Source organism: Theropithecus gelada, chromosome 13 (assembly GCF_003255815.1).
Source record: "Theropithecus gelada isolate Dixy chromosome 13, Tgel_1.0, whole genome shotgun sequence".
In the NCBI taxonomy this organism is placed as follows: domain Eukaryota; kingdom Metazoa; phylum Chordata; class Mammalia; order Primates; family Cercopithecidae; genus Theropithecus; species Theropithecus gelada.
In genome coordinates, this window is record NC_037681.1 from 41,422,697 (window position 1) to 41,447,360 (window position 24,664).

General features: G+C 35.6%; 1 protein-coding gene across 1 annotated transcript; it reads left to right on the plus strand.

The window, feature by feature from the left end:
- The first annotated feature begins 482 nt into the window (after window positions 1-482).
- Window positions 483-21,968, plus strand: TDRD15 (tudor domain containing 15). Its single transcript, XM_025355071.1, has 4 exons — window positions 483-543; window positions 4,323-4,435; window positions 12,114-12,199; window positions 15,058-21,968. Exon 4 carries the CDS (start codon window positions 15,061-15,063, stop codon window positions 20,866-20,868), a length of 5,808 nt encoding a protein of 1,935 aa, XP_025210856.1. The 5' UTR covers window positions 483-543; window positions 4,323-4,435; window positions 12,114-12,199; window positions 15,058-15,060; the 3' UTR covers window positions 20,869-21,968.
- Window positions 21,969-24,664: the final 2,696 nt, after the last annotated feature.

Consider the following 24,664-nt stretch of genomic DNA (forward strand, 5'->3'; position numbering starts at 1 on the left):
AAATAAACATCTGATTAACTGGTGCTCAGTAAATAGACATTCCTTTCACTAATTCACTGGGGACTCCTGAGTTTCTATCCTGGTAGTTGCAAGATAGATCTGTCTGCATGATCTCCAAGCCTTGGACAGCCAGGAAGTGGGGTGATACCACCCCAATGTGTCACACCCATATGACAAGGCTACATCCTGTCCACCACATTAGCCCGTCCAGAGTCTCTCCATGGCCTGTCCCTGAGAGACAAGGCTGTGAGGCTGCCCACCTGGAGCCTAATGCCAGCTTCAAGAACTCCCAGTGGGCACTACCCTTACCGGGCCGCATACAACCTCGGCCCTCAGGAAGGCAGGGACAGCGTCAGGTGGGACGCTTTGCGCAGCTGCAGGCCTCCCCCACCGCATTCGGCCTTCAAGCCCGCACATGCTCCCTGGGGCCCCTGCGGGATTACGAGGGGGTGGGTACAGGGCCCGAGTTTCCCGCCATCTTGGGCCCTAGCGGTATTTTTCCAGCTCCGGGAAGATAGGCCTGACCCGCCACAGAGATTTTTGGTAAACCCCAGCTCGGCTTATGTATGGTTAGCCTGCTCCAGGTACTATTGATTTCCATGGTACTTCCCCACTTTTCTCCTCTGACCCACAGGGGCTTTGGCCTCCCAGGGGCGGGCTGGGAGCTGAAGTCTGTGGTGGGATCCTTGGCTGCTTCTGTTCTCCTTACCTCTAATGGCGGCGGCGGCTCACACTCAGCTCTCCCACCCGGGAGCAGAGCCCTTCCTCGAAAAATGCAGTTATCAGAGAGGGGAGCACCCAGCATATGGGGTCAATGATGGCTGACCCTAATGTCAAGCTGTGTGTGAGTGTGAGAGAGAATCTAATGCCAGGGTGTGTGTGACACAGTGATCCTAATGCCAGGGTGTGTGTGAATGTGAGAGAAACCCTAATATCAGGGTGTGTTAGTGTGACAGAGAGATCCTAATTTCAGGGTGTGTGTGTGTGAGTGAGAGACCCTAATGCTAGGGTGAGTGTGACAGAGTGATCCTAATGCCAGGGTGTGTGTGTGAGAGAAACCCTAATGTCAGGGTGTGTGAGTGTGAGAGATCCTGTCAGGGCGTGTGTGTGTGTGTTAGACCCTAATGCCAGGGTATATGAGTGTGATCGAGTGATCCTAATGCGAGGGTGCGTGTGTGTGTGTGAGAAACCCTAATGCCAGGGTGTGTGAGTGTGAGAGATCCTCGTGCCTGGAAGTGTGTGAGTGGGAGAGAAATCCTAACGTCAGGGTGTGTGTGTGAGAGACCCTAATGCCAGGGTGTGTATGAGTGTGAGATAAATCCTAATGCCAGGGTGTGTGTGAGTGTGAGATAAATCCTAATGCCAGGCTGTGTGTGAGTGTGAGAGATCCTAATGCCGGGGAGTGTGTGACTGTGAGAGAAATCCTGATGTCAGGGTGTGTGTGTGAGAGAGACCTTAATGCCAGGGTGTGTGAGTGTGAGAAATCCTAATGTCAGGAGGTGTGAGTGTAACCGAGAGATCCTAATGTCAGGGTGTGTGTGTGAGAAAAAGACCCTAATGTCAAGGTGTGTGAGTGTGACTGAGAGATCCTAATATCAGAGTGTGTGAGTGTGAGAAATCCTAATGTCAGGGTGTGTGTATGAGAGACCCTAATGCCAGGGTGTGTGTGTGAGAAAGACACTAATGCCAGGGTGTGTGTGAGAGAAATCCTAATGTCAGTGTGTGTGTGTGAGGGAGACCTTAATGCCAGGGTGTGTGAGTGTGAGAGATCCTAATATCAAGGTGTGTGAGTGTGACTGAGAGATCCTAATGTCAGCGTGTGTGTGTGAGAGAGACCCTAATGTCAGGGGGTGGGTGTGTGTGTGTGTGAGAAATCCTAACGTTAGGGTGTGTGTGACTGTGAGAGAAATCCTAATTTTAGGATGTGTGTGTGAGGGAGAGATCCCAATGCCAGGTTGTGTGTGAGTGTGTGAGAGAAATCCTAATTCTAGGGTGTGTGTGTGTGAGAGAGAACAATCCTAATGCCAGTGTATGTGTGAGAAAGAGATCGTAATGCCATGGTGTGTGTGTGAATTAGATTCTAAGCCAGGGTGTGTGTGAGTGTGTGAGATATGCTAGGATTGTGTTAGGAAGAGATCCTAATGCTAGGGTGTGTGTGTGAGTGTGAGAGATCCTAATGCCGAGTTGTGTGTGAGTTGTTGCGTGCATGTGTGTGTGTGTGTGTGAGAGAGAGTGTGTTAGTGTAGACCAAAAGACATAAAGAGAGTTAAGGTATGGAGGTGCTTTTCTAACGAAATTTATCTTTGATGAATCACTTAATTGTTGTACCACTTTGGTATACATTCAATTTTTCTAACCTTTTGAAATTAACAAGAAATAGAAGCTCTTTACAGCATGTCAGCTAAAACAGAGGGTCAAGTGAATACCCTTTTACCCCCTGGAACTCTTTTTCCAGTTCCATCTCCTGATTTAGTTGTTTGATATGTACCCGTCACACTTTCCTCTATTTGTATATGAACACATAATCATGTATACATGTAAGATATCATTTTAATATCTTTTTTATATTACTCTGACCTCCTTCCAGATTGAACAGGATTCTTAAGACCTATTGATCAGAGCAAATAGAAATTTTTTATTAATAATTGCAAATATTAAAATAGGTCCTCTAGGAATTATTCTTTTTCTCCATTAATGAACATTTAGCTTGTGCATGTGTGCCTGTGCATGTGTGTGTACGTGTGTGTGTCTTATAGCTTTAGTGAAGTATATCTGAGATAAAACAAACCACATATTTGAATTGTACAATTTGACATTTGACACATGTATCCTCTATGAAACCACTATAAACGACATCATAAGCACATCCATCACCTTCAAAAGTTTCCTTTGGTCCCACTCCAACCTGCACTCCCCTTACCCAAGTCAATCATTGATTTTTCTGTTACTGTAGATTAATTGGCATTTTCTAGGATTTTATACAAATGGATTCTTAAATTGTATATTCTGCCTCTGTGTTTCAGCATAATTGTTTTGAGAACCATCCATGTTTTTATGAGTATCAGTGCTTCATTCCTTTTTTTTTTTCTTTCTTTCTTTGAGACGCAGTTTCCCTCTTGTTGCCCAGGCTGGAGTGCAATGGCGAGACCTCGTCTCACCGCAGCCTCCATCTCCCGGGTTCAAGGGATTCTTCTGCTTCAGCCTCCAAGTAACTGGGATTACAGGCATGCGTCACCACATCTGGCTACTTTTGTATTTTTAGTAGAGACGGGGTTTCTCCATGTTGGTCGGGCTGATCTCGAACTCACAACTTGTGGTGATCCGCCTGCCTTGGCCTCCCAAAGTGCTGGGATTACAGCATTCCTTTTTATTGTTGGATAGTTTCCATTTTGTGCGGTACGACTATTCTATGGTTCCATTGTTTATTGTGTTGACAAACATTTGGGTTGTTTTGTTTTTGGCTGTTACAAGTAGACTTGCTGTGAACAGTCTCCTCCAAGTTTTTGCATGGACATATATTTTCATTTATCTTGAGTAAATACTCGGAAGTGGATTGCCTGGGTCATGTGGAAGGTATATGGTATATATTTAACTTTTAAAGAAACTTCCAAACTGTTCTCCAAGTGTTTGTACCATTTTACAATTCCTTCTGCAGTCTGTGACCTTTCCAGTTACACTATACTCTCACCAATGTTTGGTATGGTTGCCCTTTAATTTCAGCCATTCTAGCAGATGTGAAGTGTTATCTTAGTGTGATTTAATTTGCATTTTCTTAGTGACAATGATATTAAGCATCTTTTTCAAATGCTAATTTTCCATCCATAAATCCTCTTTGGTAAAGTGGCTGCTAAATCTTTTACCTATTTTTAAAGTGGATTTTTTTTTTTTTTTTTTTTTTACTATTGAGTTGTAAAAGTTCTTTATATATTTTAGACATAGGTTCTAGGTTATATGTTTTGTATTTTCTCACTCCCTGGCTTGCCTTTAGTTTTTTTATTGTGTCTTTAGAAGAGCAAAATATTTTAATTTTGATAAATTGATGTATTGATTTTTTTTCCCTCTTTAGTAGTTTGAATTTTCTTGTGTCCTATTTAAGACATCTTTGCCAAATCAAGTTACCTACGATTTTCTATTTTTTTTCTGAGAAGTTTTATACATTTAGTTCTTATATGTGGGTTTATATTCCATTTAGAATAAATTTTTGCATATGGTCAGTTTTTTTCCCTCTTTTAAGCTTTTGGCTATCTAACTGTTAAAGCATCATTTGTCGAATTGCTGGCACCTTGGTTGAAATCGTTTTATCTTTTATTGACTTTATCTAGGTCTTAATTCTGGATTCTATGATCTGTTCCAGTGAATTATATTTCCACACCAGTACTACACCAGTACCACAGTGTCCTGAGTGCTGTAATTTTATAATTAGTCTTAAACTCAGGTAAGCATAAGTTCTCAAACTTTAATCTTTTTCAGTTTATTTATTTATAACCGATTTAGACCATTCTGTTCGTTTGCATTTCCGTAAAAGTTTGAATTTCTACCAAAATGCATTCCAGGATTTTGATTGGGATTATGTCAGTTCTGTAGGTGACTTTGGGAAGAATTGATACCTTAAAATTAATTTACATCATCTTTAATTTCTCTTAGCAGTGTTTTATAGTTTTAATTTTATAAGTGTTTCAATAAACATCTTTCAGTATATATTCTTATATTCATAAGGATAGATTACCACGAGTAATCTTGGTATCAAAAGATGTGAGGATTTTAAGATTAATGGTGCTATAAGTTTACATGACAAAAATATTATAAGAATTTATTCTCGGGCCGAGCGCGGTGGCTCAAGCCTGTAATCCCAGCACTTTGGGAGGCCGAGACGAGCGGATCACGAAGTCAGGAGAGAAACCCCGTCTCTACTAAAAAAATACAAAAAACTAGCCGGGCGAGGTGGCAGGCACCTGTCGTCCCAGCTACCCGGGAGGCTGAGGCGGGAGGATGACGTGAATCCAGGAGGCGGAGCTTGCATTGAGCTGAGATCCGGCCACTGCACTCCAGCCTGGGCGACAGAGCGAGACTCACCGTCTCAAAAAAAAAAAAAAAAAAAAAAAAAAAGAATTTATTCTCTTACCTGGAATCTTTCATTCTCCACATCTTCTTCATTTGTTCTGGATATAATCATTCAGTTGTTTTTCCTAACACAGTACATGGAAGAGGAATTTTCATTTTTCTTTTCCCCATACCAGTGATATGGAACATATTTCTATGTTAAGGATGCTTTATATTTATATTCCATGTTACAGTTTTTTTTTTTTTTTAAATCTGTCATGTGTCTATTCATATGCTATTCTTTTTTTTTTTTTTTGAGACAGAGTCTCGCTCTGTTGCCCAGGCTGGAGTACAGTGGCACAATCTCGGCGCACTGCAAACTCTGCCTCCTGGGTTCATGCCATTCTCCTGCCTCAGCCTCCCGAGTAGCCAGTACTACAGGCGCCCGCCACCACGCCCGGCTAATTTTTTGTATTTTTAGTAGAGACGGGGTTTCACCGTGTTAGCCAGGTTGGTCTCAATCTCCTGATCTCGTCCGCTTTGGCCTCCCAAAGTACTGGGATAACAGGCAAGAGCCACCGCGCCCGGCCGATAGTCTTTTCTGTATAGCAGTTTTAGCATGTATGTACCTAACTGTGTTCTTCATTCCTTTTATGGTTTTTGGGTTTCTATCTTTTTTAAGATTGTCCACCTTATCCTAAAATATTTCAAATGTTTTTCTAAATTTTCTTCTAACTTTATGGCTTTTTGAAAAGAATTTTGTTCCAGTGTTTTTTTTCTTGACTGTCAGAGAAGAAATGTATGGCCATTTATAGAAAAATTCGAAATGGAAAAATCAGAAAGAAGGAAAAATCACTGTCACTTAATATAATCCATGGGAAAATAAGTGTTTTCTTAAAAAAATGTTATTATTATTTATTTATTTTTTTGACAAGAGTCTTGCTCTGTTAACCAGACTGGAGTGCAGTGGCAGGATCTCGGCTCACTGCAACCTCTGTCCCCCAGGGTCAAGCCATCCTCCCACCTTAGCCTCCTAAGTAGCTGGGACCAGAGGTGCACGTTACCATGCCCCGCTAATTTTTGTATTTATCGCATTGTGTTTCTCCTTCAACAGTTGATGAAATTTGGGTAGTTTTCACTTTTAGTTGTTAGGAATAATGCTACTGAGAATGGTCCTGTCCAAATATTTGTGTGGATGTGTGTTTTCAGTTTTCTTTGATCTATATCTAGTAATGGAATTGCTGTTTAAGTTTCTGAGGAATCACCAAACTTTTTGAAAATGGCTGCACCATTTTACAGATGCAGATTGCAGGAGGGTTCTCATTTCTCTACATTCTTGCTAACACTTGTAATTGTTCATTTTTTAAAACACAAGTCATCCTAGTGTGTCTGAAGTGGCATTTCATTGTAGTTTGCATTTTCCTAGTGACTGATGATGTTGACTATCTTTTTATATGCTTATTGGCCTTTTGTGTGTCTTTTCTGAAGAAATACGTAGTCAAATCCTTTGCCTGTGTTTAGATTGGATTGTCTTTCCATTGCTAAGTTTGAGGTCTTTGCATATATTGTGCATCAAGCCCCTTATCAGATAGATGATTTGCAGATATTTTCTGCCATTTGGGGGGTTGACTTTTCACTTTTCTGATGGGTCCTTTGGAGCACAGGTTTTTTTAAACTTTGATGGTTCAATTGATCTTTGTTTTAATCTTTTGTCACTTGTGCTTTTGGAACCATATTTAAGAAGCCATTGCCTAATTAGGTTATTGTCTTGATATGTTTTCTGTTCCTTATAGCAATACCTGAAACTGGGTAATATATACAGAAAAGGAATTTATTTCTTACAATTATGGAGGCTGAGAAGTCCAAGGTCAAGGGGCCCTATCTGGTGAGAGCCTTCTTGCTAGTGGAGATTCTGCAGGTCCTGAGGTGGTACAGGGCATCACATGGACAGGGGGTGAGCATGCTAGTTCAAGTCTTTCTTCCTCCTCTTATAAAGCCACCAAACCCACTCCCTGATAACCCGTTAACCCATGAATGGATTAATTCATTCATAAGGATAGTACACTCCTGACCTATTCACCCCTATCAAATGTCCCACATCTCAGTGATTAAGTTGCAATGTGAGTTTTGGAGGGGGCAAACATTTAAATCATAATAGTCATGAAGATTTATTTCAATTTTTTTAAGGGATGGATAGCTTTAGTTCTTATCCGTAGGTTTTTTATCCATTTTCAGTAGCTTTTTGTGCAGATGCTCCTCAACTTACAATGAAATTACATCTTTTTTTTTTTTTTTTTTTTGAGATGGAGTCTTGCTTGCTCTTTCGCCCAGGTTGGAGTGCAATGGTGTGATCTCAACTCACTGCAAGCTCCGCCTCCTGGGTTCACGCCATTCTCCTGCCTCCTGCCTCTCAGCCTCCCAAGTAGCTGGGACTACAGGCACCCTCCACTGCGCCCAGCTAATTTTTTGTATTTTTTGTAGAGATGGGGTTTCACCTTGTTAGCCGGGATGGTCTCGATCTCCTGACCTCGTGATCCGCCCGTCTCGGCCTCCCAAAGTGCTGGGATTACAGGCGTGAGCCACCGCGCCCAGCCAAGATTACATCTTGAAAACTCATTTTAAATTGAAAATACTGTAAGTTGAAGATGCATTTAATGCTGGCAACAAAAGAGATGGTCCCTGACTTACCATGGTTCAATTTAGGATTTTCAATTTCACGATAGTGTGGAAGCAATACACATTCAGTAGAAACTGTACCTCCTTTTTAAGTTGCAAGGAGCTCTTAGGTTTCTATGGGGTTATGTCCCCAAAAATTCCCTGTAAGGCTGAAAAATCTTAAGTCAAACCATCGTAAGTCTGAGAACATCTCGTGTATATTGTGTGAGGTCGGGGTCTGACTTCATTCTTTTGCATGTGGGTATCCATTTTTTTTCAGGACCATTTTTTGAAAATATTATTATTTCCCCATGAATAAACTTGGCATCTTGTCAATGTTTACCTTTTTCAGTGTGTTAATGTTGACACTCATGGTGCAAAAGCAATGGTGGGTAAAACTGCTGGCACCTTGCTGTGAATCAAGGCAATGGCACCAAACTATTGGTAGTCATTTTATTATTTACTACCAAACACTTGCAATAAAAAAGGTGGCAGTTTCACTTTAAAATGTCCTTGATCTAGCAGTAAAAATGAATGATATTGAAGCATGATCCTTGAAAATATGTCTTTTTAATATTCCATGTGATGAAATGGGAGGTACTCATAAAAGCACATCTGTTGATACTGAACTGTGCAGATTGACTCTAGGAAAAGCATTTGATGTAACGATTTGAGCTGCAAACCAGTGTGGCAAACTGAGTCAGATTTGGGTACTTGGCACATTGAAGCAAGCTCCTCACTTGGAGGAAAACAACTGACAGTATTTGTCAATGATAAAATCCAGGTTTTAAAGCAAAAATTAGAAAAGTCAGGAAAGTTATGTCTGCCATTCTGAGTTTGATGGTATCCCCAAATTTGATGACTTTTCTGATGAGATTGCTGGTGATACCAGTCAGTTTTATTTGGGAATGTTGGGTAGTGTAGTATGTCCACATATGGAAGATCTGTACATCTAACCAATATTTTCAAATTAATCCATGTGATATCTTATAAAATCATGCATATTTAAATATTTCAAAGTACAAGATAGGTAGGCCAGTAGATTTTTAGGTTAACAATACAAAAAGTTCCCTTATGATTTTATATTCCACACTGTAAACTAACTTCGAAGAAACTACTACTCATTGAGTTGTTGTGCATATCAAAGAAGAATGTCTTCAGTTATATGAAAAAGCTTTTAATGTTCTCCTCCCTTCTCCAACTATGTGTCTGTATAGCTAGATTTTCTTCACATCCTTCACCCAGAATAGCCTATTGCAACACATTAAATGTAGAAGCAGATATGAGAATCCAGCTTAGTTTCTATTAAGCAGACATTAAAGAGATTTGTAAAAATTATAATACCATGTCACTTTTCACTGTTTTTTTCGGTTTTAGGAAATATAACCATCTCTCATGAAAATATCTATGTTTTTAGTGGGTTTAGTATTTTTAAATGAATTAAATATATTTAAAATTTCTATTTTTATTTCTAAAATGATAAATGTTGGTAGATATAAGTCACATAAATGAAAACTCTCTGAGATCTTCAGTGATTTGTAGGACTATAAATGTGTCCTGAGAACAAAGGTTTTAGAACCACTAGTTTAATAGAACTTTTTTGTTGCTTTTGATAGAGAGGGTAGGGAGGGGCTAGGGACTGTTAAGTTTGTGGGAGGTTACAGTTTTAATTAGAATAGTCAGGGAATGCTTCACCTAGAGGGGATCTTCCGACCAAAACTTGAAGGAAGTGAGGAAGCAAGCTATGCTCTGACAGCAGTTAAGCCCAAAGCCCAAAGGTGAAAAGATTCGTGGAATGGCAAGGGAGGCATTGTAGCTTCAGTGTAATAAGTGAGGGGAATGTAATAGGAAATAAGGTAAGAGAAAACATGGGAGGTTTTGGTGTTGGTGGTGGTGGTGGTGATGGTTAGCCCTTTTGGACTTCATGAAGCCATTTTGATGGCTTTAATTTTCACTCAGTGAAATTAGAAGCCACTGATTTTTTTTTTTTTTCTCTCTCAGCATATTGTATCTTATATTTTAAAAAGATCACTCTGGTTACAATGCTAAGAATATTCACAGGTTGGGATAGGCTGGAGTTAAGGCTAAAAGACTAGTAAGGAAGGTAGTATCACAGATGACAGAGGAAGGTAGTTTAGACCAGGGTTGTGGCAGCAGAATTGCAAGTGTCAGACTTTTATATGCTCTGGAAATGAACCCAGTAGAATTTCCTGGTGGATTGTGAGTGGAATGATAGTGGAGTCATAGATGATGAAGATATTTGTCTTGAGAAAATCCTTCATGCAGTAAATTAAATTGATTTCAATGTTGTTTACAGCTTCATTTTTTGGCTATAATTAACAAAATTAATATATTTAAAAAATTGTATGGCCTCTGGGTTTTGTCTCCTAAAAGATGTCTCTCTTAGTAAGATTAGAAAAATATTCTTGTATTTTCTTCTACTTCTTTTAGATAGTTTCAATAAATTAGTTCTTTTATCTACCTGGTGTTTGTTTTTGCTCTCATTAAAGCAGTTTCTCAAATTCAGAACTGTTGACATATTGGGCTGAATAATTCTTTGTTTGTGGAAGAATGTGCTCTGCTGTGCATTATAGGATATTCAGCGGCCTTCCTGGCTTCTACCCACTAGAGATTGGTAGCACTCACTTTCTACCTCAGTTAAGACAACTAAATGTATTTCCAGATGCCCCCAAATGTTCCCTTGGGGAAAAAAATCACTCCTCGTTGTGAACTTCAGTAAAGAACGTTAAAAAAAATTAAGCCCTGATTTTGAAATATGCATACTCAAATAGTATACCCAGTTTTATTTTCATCACATCAGTGTCATTAACAAGATGAATCTAGAAACCATTCTGAATATATGGAAAAGACGGGAGGAGGAAAACCAAAGCACAGATGCTTCAACTTGAATCAGTCTTTTGGAACATAGTAACCTTGCCAGAATACTGCCAAAGTTTGAGCAGAATGATCTTAAATTTTGAAAAAGGAAGAATTAATAAGCAGATTCTGTCCCAGAATGGTGCTTTGCTTGTTTGTTTGTGTGGGTTTTTTTTTTTTTTGTATTTGCGTCTTTCATTTTTATTTTGGTTCTTGTCCATGATTATGTAGTTTAGTTGAAACAACAGTGTAAAGCAGTGGAAATAATGTACATAGTGCACTGGACTGATAATCAGAAAACCTAATCAGAAACTTGAATCTCTTTTTACATTTCCATTTTGATCAATTTTGTTTTCAATTGATCTTCAGTTCTGTGGTCTGAAAAATGAAGAATCTTATTGTGAAGATCAGTTAAACTAGTGTACTAAAAACCTTAAAAAAATTTAAAGCATTATAAGGAGTTATTAATACAAGGAACTATTATTTTACCTGCTTTAAGATTTTTGACAAAATTTATATTTAAAACGTAAAATTGTATCATAGTTCTAGACCTGTACTTTGAAATACTGTAGTCACTAACCACATATAGCTATTGAGCATTTGATATGTGGTTAGTCCAAATTGAGATGTACGCTAAATGTAAAATGTACACCATAGTTTGAAGACTTAGTATTAAAAAGAAATCAAATATCATAATTTATGTTGATTACATGTTGAAATGATAGTGGTTTGGGTATATTGAGTTAAAATAGATTTCTCTTTTTAATTACTTTTTAATGGTGTTACTGGATTACTTTATATATATGGCTTAATTGTGTTTCTAGTGGACTCTACTGGTCTAGACTTATTTGATGTTAATTTATAGAAGATAAACTTCAATGAGTGCCATTATCTATAATATATGTTCTATAGAATCAGGAAATTTTAGTATAGAAAGAGTTTTCCCTATCAATTTTAATAGTGTTTGCAGATTATATTTTCCTCAAACCTCAGGGGAACTGTGATGCTGTATATTTTTTATTTAGATTTAATTCAGGTGTTTGGGAACTTTGGATTTCAATTTGATTTTTTTAAATATAATTTTTATACAAAACATTCAAATATTATATACTAAATTTAAAAGCAGAGAAGAGTACTAGTTAGTGCCATTAGATGAACTCATTGATTGTTTAAGTTGTGGCTCTCCCATATTTTTGTTTGCTCTATCTGTGTTGGATCATGTATAATTTTGGAAGCAGGTAGACTGTTCCATATTTGTGAGCCTGATTTTCCCGATACTGTGCTATCAAACATCGTAAGTCAAATTATATGATGAGGCTGCTATTGGCTTGTGTTTAATAGAATAACTTCATTAGTTTCATTTACTGACTTCACAATTAAATTTTATAAACGTATGAAATTGTTAGAACACTAATGAATCCACTTTATAGGTATTTTGATTTTTGCAAAAAATACCTTTTGCATTTTACATTTGTTTAAGATTTTGGCTGCAGAAAAATGGTTTGAAATACCCTAATTTAATTAAACTTTTCATTTTACAGATTTAGAGTCTGATTCTAAGGAAAAATAGTTTGCCAAATTTCACACAATTAATTGAGTACTGATATCTGAATCCTGTGTATACAGTGTAAGTACTTTCTGTGATGTAGTAGTCTTCTAAGGATTGTTATATTTGAGTAGGGGTTGGATCTAGAACATCTTGATTTAAATTATGTCTTTAAAATAATATATTTGTTCATTGTGTAAAATAGTTTTAAATTTTATATATATTATATTTATATATAAATGTAATATATAGTTTACATAAATATATGAACATATTTATTATATTTATATAAATATTTAAATATAATTTATTATATATTATACAAACAATATAATATATACTATATAAAAATATATAATATAAATATATAAAATATAAAATATATAAATATAATATATATTTTTATTATATATTATATAAAAATATATTCTATAAATATGTTTATAGAATTTATATATTATATAAATTCTATATATAAATATATATTTTATAAATATATTTGTATAATATATAATCTATATTAGGTATAGAATATATTTTGTATATAAATATATTTTATATATTATATATTTTAAAAGAGACATATACATTATATGTAATATATTTAATATATTTTAAAAGATATATATACATTTTATATATAAATATATATAATTAAAAAGATGTATATATATATACTTGAATTTTCTTTGAATTATTTTCATTTGGTCTTTAGGCACCCAAGGATAGGAGCTTTATCCATAACACTTGGAACTTTCTTCATGATCCTGTTGAGTAAGCACTGTAGAGGCAGGTGAAAGAGGTTGACTGACATCCTGACTGACAGGAGAGGTTATGCTGTCTACCTGATTAAGATATTTTTTTCATTGTGGGGCCCTCTGGTGAGCATCACATGGGACCTAAAATTTTCCTATGTACCAATTCATAGAGGCTCATTCACATACCTCTTCTTCAGACTTTTTTGTAATAAGTCTTCCAGTCTTAGTCCTTCAGCATTCCTAATCATCCTGCAGAAACTATTAGCCATTATATATTAATATGCATAGGTTATTAACTCAAGCAATTTCTTCTTTAGGCAAAGTAGATGTAATGGTAGGTCTTTCTACTGTGAAGATTTTCTTTCATTTCTTAGTCTGACACCCTGCCCCCATTACCGCCCCCCACCCGGGTTGGGGTGTAATGCCTCAGCAATGTATTTCTGGATGTTACTGGCATTAAGTGAGAGCCATGTATAAACCAGATGTTTACCCCCTCTGATGTGAAATTCCCCAGGAGGCCATCTGTATTGTTTGATGGAGAGACAGTGATGTGGAGGAGTAGATTTTTGATAGTTTGAATAACCTATTTAAAAACTTCCTTGTGCCTTTGGGCTTGCTTTGTCTTACATGTTCTGTATATACCACCTCTGTTTAATGAAGGAGATCTCCTGGGTACATCTACTTTTTATACATTAAAAAGGGTGGCATGGTTCCTGAAAGATGTATGTAAATGTTTTCTTTCCCATATACCCATGTGAATGGTCACAGGGCCTTTTAGGTGAATGCCAGGAAGACAGTTTTGGTATAATGCAGTATAGGATTATTTGAGAGTACCTGATTGTCTCTTGATGTAAGGAATTAATGGGGCTATAAACTGAGTAAAGTATAGGAATTGGGTGAAGGCCTGTGACTAAATAATGACAACATTTAGACTTTGGTGAGAGTTTATATTCTGGCCCTATATACTCCTCTTTCATCTTTTTATCTTTTTCCTCTGAGCTTTGGGGTATTCTGTCAAAATTTTCTTCTAATTTATCTTTATTTTAGGTTTCATTTTCCCATTATAGTTTTAAATCTATCATGTGTGTATAGTTCATCCTAATATTAGTTGTTATATTTTCACCTTTTGACCTTTTTGAGAACAGGACTTTGCTATTTCTTTCAGTACATCTATTTCTATGGAGTAGCATTTCCTTGTTTTTTTTTTTTTTTTTTTTTTTTTTTTTTTTTTTTTTTAAGAGGATCCCTCATTTTTGAGGGGAGGGCATGCAATGTTTTTCTCTTACTTGTCCTCATAGTAATAAATTGATGCCTGTCGACTGTTAACTCAGAGTCAAGGAAGAGTTGAGCTGTATTCTGTCACAGTAGACGATGGTTCTTGCCTGAAATTGGGGATTATTTATATTTCTTGCATATTTGCCTTATTTTTAGAATCCTAAAAATCCACAGATTAGCTATGGTAGAAAATTTTGCCTTGATGCTATAGATTCCTTCCCTTTTCCACTTATTGTGGCCAGTCACGCCAGTGATAAGGTGTGGATGTACCTAACCTACTTCAGTGTCTTTCTATGCTTGGCTTCCCTTATTGGTGTCCAGGTCTCAGCTGATTTCCCTCAATCAAAGATGAATCCCGGGGTTGCATAATGATACTGATAAGAGTCCAAATATTTCGAATTCAGCATAAAGTGGGGAGTGCAAACAATGTGCCCCTTTTTGGTTCACCATCTGCCCTTTCTTCTAGCACTCACCTCTTTGAGTTATAGATTGTTGGATAGAGTCTGCATGAAGGAAAGTGGTTGTCTCACAGGAGAAGGAGGTCCCCAGTGAGGCTAATTTGGCTCCTTTCATTACACCACATCTGTCCAATATCCAGCTGGAATTTGTTAAAGTTTCTGGAAAATAAAGGTTGCTCCTCTCTGTTTTCCAGTGATGATATTCTTCCTATTAAAAAAAGGTTTTGTAATATTTCAATGAAAAATTTTAAAAGTATAGAAAAGAGTGAATGTTAGACTTTGTTTATTTCACCAGCATCTTATTCAGTGTGTATAATTTTTATCAACATGTTTAAATTTGATAAAATACAGGCATATAATTATTTTTAGTTTTATGTTTATATGCCAAACATAAGGCTAATTGCAGTTAACTTTGATAGCTAATGAGTAATTATTATTTGCTTTTTAGAAAATGGATTCTACATCTCTCTTACCAACATTTTTAGATGTGGATCTGACAATATCACATATTAAATGTCTTCCCAAGGATATTCTGGTGAAATTTCAAGGCATAAATAATAATGAATGCGAGTTTGACTACCACATATTGCAGAGAGAAATACAACATACTCCAAAAGTGAAAAATAATGTGGAAATTGATGAATTTTGTTTGGTGGAAGAAAGAGTATCTGGAGAATGGCAGAGAGGAAGAGTCGTGGGAAAGAAAAATGAACTCTATACAGTGCTCCTCATAGATCGTGGAGAAGAACTAAGAGTTGCTGGTCCACAGATTGCTTCAGCCTGTGGCAATTTGTTTGAGCTACCGCCACGGGTAGTATTTGGCATTTTTGCGAATATACTACCAGTTGGGGAAAAATGGTCCCCTAAAGCTTTGAATTATTTCAAGTCATTAGTAGGAATACAAGTGAAAGGTTATGTGCAAGCTATTTTACCTCTGCAAATGTTTCTTTTTGAAGTGCCAAAAATTATATCTCAGGCTCTCGAGTTACAATTAGGAAGACTTGTTGATGGAGATTCATTTCGTCTTATTGTGGAAATGTTAGAAGAATTCCCTCAACAAATGCCAGATTTATCGCAACATAAAAGACCTGAATTGTCATTAGGTGATAAAGACACTTCACTTGATATTCAACATGTTCTGGATAAGTTGCAGCCATCTTTGTCAGTAGGAAGTACTGAAAGTGTAAAGGTATCATCTGCATTGAGCCCAAGTAAATTTTATTGTCAGTTAATTAAATGGACTCCAGAACTAGAAAACTTGACAGCACATATGACTTTACATTATGATACGATCTGTCAAGAAACTAGTCCCACATGTGATAATTTTGGACTACTTTGTGTTGCCAGAAGGCGAAATGGACAGTGGCATAGAGGAATTCTTCAGCAGCTCTTGCCCCCAAATCAAGTAAAAATTTGGTTTATGGATTATGGCAGTAGCGAGGCTATACCCTCAATTTATGTAAAGAAACTTAAACAAGATTTTATTTTAGTACCATTATTTTCATTTCCATGTTCTCTGACATGTTTGCACAGTGAAGGTAGAGATGCAAGAACATTTCAACTGAGTATATTTAAACAGGCCTTATTAGGACAAGTGGTATATGCACACATTGATTGGTTCAATAAGGATGAGCATTTGTATTATGTGACATTACAAACTCAAGAGTCTACAGTTAATTCTAAGTGTCTACTGAAGACTGTAGGCACACAAGTACTTTGTCCGATGTCTGATTCAAAAATATCCAATATCTTGAGTGAGACAAATGTGTCTGATGTAAACAGCTTTGCAGTTGAGAGTTTTATGGGAAATATTGAATGGTCAATAGACTCTCTAAATAAAAAAGGCATTTTAAAAGTAGGTTTTCCCATTGAAACAGTAGAAATGGAGATAGAGGCTGCCTACATAGCTTTTATAGCATATGTATTAAACCCATCAAATTTCTGGGTACGCACTAATGACCATCAGAATGAATTTCAAGAAATAATGAAAAATATAAACAAATTTTATGATTTGTGTGAAAACGATGAAATGATTCTAAGAAAACCTGAACCTGGATTATTTTGTTGTGCTAGATATAGCAAGGACAGACGTTTTTACAGAGCTGTCATCACTGAAATTAATGGTTATAAGATTAATGTTTATTTTTTGGATTATGGTAATACTGATTCCATACCATTTTTTGATGTAAAAATTTTGCTTCCAGAATTTTGTGAGTTACCTGCCTTAGCAATGTGCTGTTCACTTGCACATATATTTCCTGTTGAAGATTTATGGACTAAGGCTGCAATTGATTATTTTAAAAAATTAGTTTTGAACAAAGCAATTTTGCTTCAGGTTATAGCAAAAAAAGATGACAAATACACCGTAAATATTCAAAGTGTTGAAGCCTCAGAAAATATTGATGTTATCTCTCTTATGTTACAAGCTGGATATGCAGAATATTATCAAGTAGAACTAAAATATTTTCCAAAATCTGCAAGTGAATATTCAATGTTAAATTCAAAATCTAAAAACAAAGTTAATATTAAAAAAGTCATATCTGCCCTTCTTGAAGGACCTAAATCTAAAAAGTACCTTTCAAATAACCTAGTAGAAAATAACTTGTCTTTGCCAAAGTCCCCAGCTGTTAATGTCTCAGATTTAAAAAATCCTTTCACCTTGTCTGTGGGACCTGAGTCATCCTGGTCTTATAAAGAATATAGTTTTAAACCAGGAACAGTTCTTGAAGTTAAATGTTCCTATTATTATGGCCCAGGTGACTTTTCATGCCAACTCCAATGTAAGTTAGAAGACCTAAAATTACTAATGGAGCAAATTCAGAATTACTATAGTATTCATTCTGATCCTTACGAGATTGGGCAGACTGCTTGTGTTGCTAAGTTTTCTGGGAAGTGGTATAGAGCTGCTGTTTTGACTCAAGTATCAAAAGAAGTTGACATAGTATTTGTTGACTATGGTTACCAAAAAAGGGTTTTAATTAAAGATCTTTGTGCAATTAACCCACGTTTTCTCTTGCTAGAAAGCCAAGCCTTCAGATGTTGTCTTAACCATTTTATTGATCCTGTTAGTTGTAAATTATTCAGTTGGACAAGAAAAGCATTCAGAGACTTGCGGAATTTTATCTCTTCATCTAGAGGGTTATTGACTTGTATCATCTATGCCTTAGTTATTATACATCCCAACCATTTATATAACTTAGTGGATTTACAGTCCTCATTTACTAGTGCAAAAGAATTTCTTATGAATCGTGGCTCTGCTCAGTATATCACATTATCAGAGACATTCCCATCTTTAGTTAGTCTTTACAGTTACTGTTATTCTTCCTTTAATATAAAAATTGGAAGTGAAGAAGAAGTATATATATCTCACATATATAGTCCCAAAAAGTTTTATTGCCAGCTTGGCAGAAATAATAAAGATCTAGAGATGATAGAAACAAAAATCACAGAGAGCAGTAACCTCAAAAATTGTCCAAAATATGATTCTAATAAAATGAGAGTGTGCATATCTAAGTATGTAGAAGATGGTCTCTCATATAGAGCTTTAGCAGTACCAACAGATTCATCATCTGAATTTCAAGTCTATTTTGTAGACTTTGGAAATAAGCAATTAGTAGGAGAAAATATGTTGAGGGCCATTTCAGCTCAGTTTCCAGAGTTGTTGTTTACACCTATGCAAGCTATTAAGTGTTTTTTGTCAGATCTTAGAGATGTAGATATTCCAGCAGAAATCAGTAGTTGGTTTAAAGACAATTTCTTGGGAAAACCATTAAAGGCGATAATATTGTCACAGGAGTCAGATGGACAGCTTGGTATAGAATTGTATGATGGATCTCAATATATAAATGAGAAAATTAAAGTGTTGCTTCATGCTTATGGAAAAAGACATTGTGACCAAGCATGCTGCATGGAAAAGAGTAATAAAATAAATGAGCATAAGAGACTTACTACTTCTTTGAAAGGCAGAACAGGAAACAACTATCGCCATAATGTGATTAATAAAACTAGTCCAGTAACATATTCCGAAAGAAAAATGGATCAATTGATGCATCCCAAAAGTATATATGCTAGGTTTTTGAAGCCATCAGTTTGTTATAAAATGGAACCGGTGTCAAAAAACAAAATGAAGAATTCTTTGAATGATGGGCTTAAAGGTATAAAAATTGCCCCTGGAGCTGCACATATTCTTGAGAACAGGGGTGTGCGTCAAAAACCACTAAAGGTTGTATCACAGTCTTTTATCAGAGCATTAAATCAAACATCCTCACAAAACCCATATGACCTTATTAGGCCACGGATTAAAGACCTTCCTCAACCCCAAATTTATTTGAATGCCAAAGTTAAAGGGTATGTATCTAATATCAGTAATCCAGCAAGTTTCCATATTCAGCTTGCTGAGAATGAAAGTGTAATTATCAGACTTGCTGATGCTCTAAATACAACAGCAAGGAGATTGAAAGAGAAAAAATCAGTTACACTTCTAGTGGGAGATCTTGTAGTTGCAGAATATTCTGGTGACAATGCCATTTACAGGGCAGTAATTAAGAAAATTTTGCCAGGAAATTCTTTTGAAGTAGAATTTATTGACTATGGTAACTCTGCAATAGTAAACACATGTAAAATTTATGAACTTCAGAGGGAATTTCTAACTGTTCCTCAGCTAGGAATCCATTCTTTTCTTAGTGGAGTAAAATGGAATGAGCCTGATGAAATATGGGATGACAAAACTGTGGATTATTTTACTTCGAAAGTACATAACAAAACAGTTTATTGTGAATTTTTGAAAAAGCATGATCAGAAGTGGGAAGTAAATTTGATTTGTGATGAAAGATGTGTCATTAATGAACTACTGAAATGGAAAGCGTGTTCAAAACTACAGAAGTCAGCATTGCAAATACCTCAGGTTCTCGCTCAAAAGGTGAGCCCAGGTGATAATAATGAAATGAAGAAAGGAAAATCAAATGAGTCTGAAGGTTCTATGAATTCGAACCAACAGCTGTTTAAAATTCCTTTCGAAGAATTCAAACCTGGACAACTTGAAAAAGCTGAAATGCTTAATGTTTCAAAAAGTGGAAGATTTTATGTGAAGTTATCCAAAAATGAAAAGATTTTATCAGATTTAATAGTATTAATTACTAAAGAAGAAAAAAATTCCCCCTTTTTATCAATGGAAAGTATTGAAAAAGGTTTAGAATGCTTGGCAAAATCTAAAAATACCTTGAAATGGCATCGATCAAAAGTGGAAGAAAAATATGTTGATGATAAAGTACTTGTTTTTTTAGTAGATTGTGGTATCTATGAAATAGTGCCTGTATGTAATACCAAGCTGCTTAGTAACGAAATAAGAAATATTCCTAGACAAGCTGTACCTTGTAAATGGATTTGGTTTGAAAATTCTAAGAACATGTCATTTGAGGGCTTATTTGCTCATTTGGAAATAAATATTCTTTTCCTGAAATATTTAGATGCTGTTTGGGAAGTAGAAATTTTGGTAGATGACCTGTTACTTTTGGAATACTTAAATTTGAATACAGTTCATGTTGAAGAAAACAAACTTAGACCTGCAGAAATTGTTTACAACTTTGAATCTAAGACTCCTGTATCATCATGCACAATAAAATCGTTTACTTGGGTTCAATTTCAAAATGATAGGCAGTATTCTGGTATTGCAACTGCTGTTTCTGATCCATCAGACTTCAGTATTCAGTTAGAAGATTTCTTTGACATAATGAAATATCTTTTTATGTTGCTTTCTGATCTCCCGGAGACCTTACAAACATTGCCTCAGGAGTTCATAATTCCCGGTTCTAGTTGTTTGTTCAAATATAAATCGGAAGATCAGTGGAATAGAGTAGAAATTTCTGAAGTCTTACCTCATTCTTTATGTCTTGTGTTGATTGACTATGGATTTTCTTTTTATATACATTATTCAGAAATTATAAATCTTAAAGTTGTTCCTGAGGAACTTTTGAATTTGCCAAGACTGAGTTATCCATGTATTTTATATGGTATCTTACCTGCTAAAGGAAAACATTGGAGTGAAGAAGCCAAAAGCTTTTTTCGAGATTTCCTAAGTAAACCAGACCTAGTTTTTCAGTTTAGGGAATATAATTCTGAAACAAAACTGAAAGTAGATGTCATTCATGAGAAAAAGAATTTGGCAGATATATTAGTTGCATCTGGTCTCGCAACTTATTCTAAAGATACAGCTCATCTTGATGCAATTACTGCTACTGACTCTACTAAAAATCCAATATAAATTACAGAGTAAGCCTATTTTCCCATTGTTAGATCAAAATTGTTACAAAAAACAAAATATAAATTTTACATGCACTGAGAAACAAAAGTGTAAACAGAAATCTACAAAGAGGAAAGATGTCTGTAAGAACCTCTTAAGGAAAATTCGTATTAGTAAAAGATCACATTCTAGAAATTTAACAGTGAGAAAGAAAGTTGGTAGTGGAAAACATTTCCAGAGTGCCATTTTGTTTGATACATGTACAACAACTTCATTTTGGGAACTGCCCGATGGTTTGAAGAACAGCAGTTATGTTGAAGACATTTTTGAAAAACTACCAACCGAAGGAATACAGGAAAATAAGACAATGAACTTGAGAACAGCAGTAAAAACATCACATGACAATGAAAAAAAAAATCAGAAGAACACTTAAAAGGTAAATAGACATTTTTATAAAGTAGATTATTTTCTGTAGATTCTTTTTTTTATTCCTTAAAAGTTTTTCATGTACTAACATCCAAATTGAAAATAAATGGCAGGAAAACTTACTAGAAAATCTGGATAAATGGATGAACTGGAAGTGGCCACTATGATTATAAAACATTGCTTCACTCTCTTTACATTTTTTGAATGGTGAAGTTTTTAGAATGTAGTCAAAGATTTTAACCACACATGCATGCACACATGCATGACATTTCACAAATAATTTCAAGGGTTTCATAAAACTCCTAAATGTCTGTAGATCTCATGTTAATAAATCTTGCTATTATTAGTGAGCTTCCTGGGCTCATTTTGAAGAATCATTTTTCTGTTATATATAGTTTTATATCATATGAAATGTCTTTAGGTGTTTTGAGTGTGCTTCTAGCATATTTCTGAACCAGATAAATTTATAAATAAACTGATTCTAGCATATTTTCTCTTAAATCTTTTAGATGTCAAACTGACCCTAAAATATTGTTAAAATTTTAATATTTTATGCACTACAGTATTGTCTGATTTTGTTTATCCACATTACATTCATTTTCTGTATGGATTAGTTACTGAGGATTTTGTAGGCTGTAAAGAATGTTCCCTGGCAAATATTTGTTTTGACTTTATAAATAAAACGTATGTTATTCCACATTCTGTATTATTACTAATGTCATAACAGGCTATACTCTTTCAGTGAGTGGAAATATCTTGTTTTTACTGATGTAATGTTAGAACGTATTTTATTTGAATTTTACCTAGATGTTTTATAGTGAATTGATAAATGCTTTACAATTGGCGCCCTTTTCTATCTAATTTTTGAATCTTTCCTGATAGCAGTAGTGGTTATTGTAGCAATAGAAACAGCTACCATATTTTGAGTGCTTAGTATGCTTCAGGCACTGTCTCAAGAGTCTTATATGTATTACCTCATTTAATGCTTATTACAACTCTACAAAGTATGTTGATATAAAGGTCTAGGAACCTAATAACTAGTACTCCACTTCGAGTTCTAAACCACTTTCAAATAAACCTCTTCAGAAGGAGAAAGATAATTGTTAAGCAAAATGTCACACTTAAACAAACAAAATAAATAAAACCAAAAACAATATTGAAGACTGGCTTATATTAATGGAAAAATTGGCTTACCAATAATGAAATAAGGAATTATTTAGACTTACACAGACGGTTATAGGCATAGACAAGAGAATCTTCTTGGGAGGGTACCCATGTAAAACAGCCTGAGGCAGTTCTCCCCAGAAAGAAAAGGAGGAGGAAGAGGCTAATCAAACATAGGTCTTTTTCCTTCCAAATGGACCAATGAGATTGACCTTACTTCTGGAAGGCATAAGTAAGAAGAACAAAGAGGCTAGGAGTATTATGCTAAGAGAGTGCCTCACCCATGAACCTCCACATGGAAGGAAACATCAGGAGTGGGAAAGAAGCATTTTCCTCCAAGCTATTATCACCACTTTATGGATGAGTCTCAGGGAAATTAAATATCTTGCCCATGAATTTAAAGCTGGTAAGTAAGGAACTGAGATGTTCAACTCAGATTTCTCTGTCTGCTTTTGTTTGTTATTTATACTGCCTTTTGAAAAGTAGTTAGCTTACTTGGGGAAGAGTTTCCTATAAACTTGTGGCACCAAACCATACATTTTGGCTCTTACATCCTTTACTGTTCCCTTACCTGTGCATGTGTCTAACTTCTTTTATGTTTTTTTCCCCATCAGATTCTTTAAGGACCCACTTTGGGTCCCAGCTTCTATCTCATAGCACTCCTAACACACAGTGAATCACTGAGTGAGTTAAAGTAGCTGTTGTAAAAGCAGTTAGAAAACCAAACATTAAATTATACTTCAAAACACAGATTTGAAGTCCTATGTAAGGAAAAAAATCATGACTTTGTATGACAAATGTAAGAAATATAGTTTCATGGACTAATAATAAATTTCCATACTTGCTGTAATCATAGCCTTAAAACAAAGCAAGAAAACAACATTAAAAAAGAAAAACTGGTTTTATTGCCTTTACTATTTCAGCTCCTACCACCTCTATTACTCTTCCACTATTATTGCCTGCAGGTACTCTGGGTCCAGGGCAAAGTGATTTTAGTAGTTCCTCTTGGTTTAAGACATCAATATTTGAAAGAGTCTTACCTACTAAAAAAGCATAAAAGGGACTCTGTTACAGTGGTTCTCAACCTTGACTTTGCATTGGAATTAACAAAGGAAGCTTTCAAAAAACTCCGACGCCTGGGTCCCTGTTAAAAATTAAACATTCTGTTTTAATTGGTCAAGAACTGTGGCTTTACTAATGGGTGTTTAAAGCTCTCCTGGTGATTCTAATGCACAGCTAAGGTTGATAATCACTGCTTTAGAGAGGACTGTAGATAACTTCCTGAATTATTTTGTGAGAAAAAAATAATTTTAGGCTTTATGTGTAAAAACTCTTAGAATCTATTCTTCCTGTATTTGAAGTCCAGACTATACATAATGAGTCACAGTAATTTTGAGCTAAACAATTCAGAGTAAATAGTAAAAATATCATCATGTTAGAAATGGCCTAGATGTATAATATGTTTACTTTATCTTGCCCAGGTATTGTTCTAAATGCAGAAGTTGCCACCCTTTACACTTGGAAAATTGGCTTAACTTTCCCATAGTTTCAGCCTATTTTAACATCAGTGTTTAAATATTCAGGGTAATTGTTTTTATCTGTATTTTCTCCAGAACAAACTTGTTAGTCTTTTTCCAGGATGTTTTCTCATTTGTTTTTGTTTTTCAAAATCACGCTTTCTTGCCCACATGCTTGTTTTTGCTTCAAAGTCCTTGTGTAGATTATGAGAACTAGAGAATGTAATAACCCGTTCAAAAAAAGCACAAGAAATATCTGTTCATTCTTTGCTAATGAGGCAGTGCTTAATGGTAATGTGTGCCTATCCTCCTACAGTTGCTTATTTAACTGGAAGTCATCTTTGAAAGAAATCTAGAATGATAACCCGTTTTTAAAGAAGAGTTTTTGATATTTTAAATATGAAGTAACATCTAGACATCCAGAGGAGAATGGCTGATAGACATGTGAAATGTCAGACTAAGTCTTGAGAACACAACACTATTGAGTCATAGAGATTTATGAATTGCTTGCATTGAATGGTTATTAAAAGTATGGGCACTGAGGCTGACTCCCTAAGTGTGAATATTTGCTTTATCCCTTATTAGTAATAAAAACATGGGTAAGCTTTCAAACTCTTTTGTGCCTCAGTTTCTTCTTGTGTAAAATGGAGATCATAATAGTAACTACCCCTTTGGGTGGTTGTGAAGATTAAATAAATTAAAACATGTAA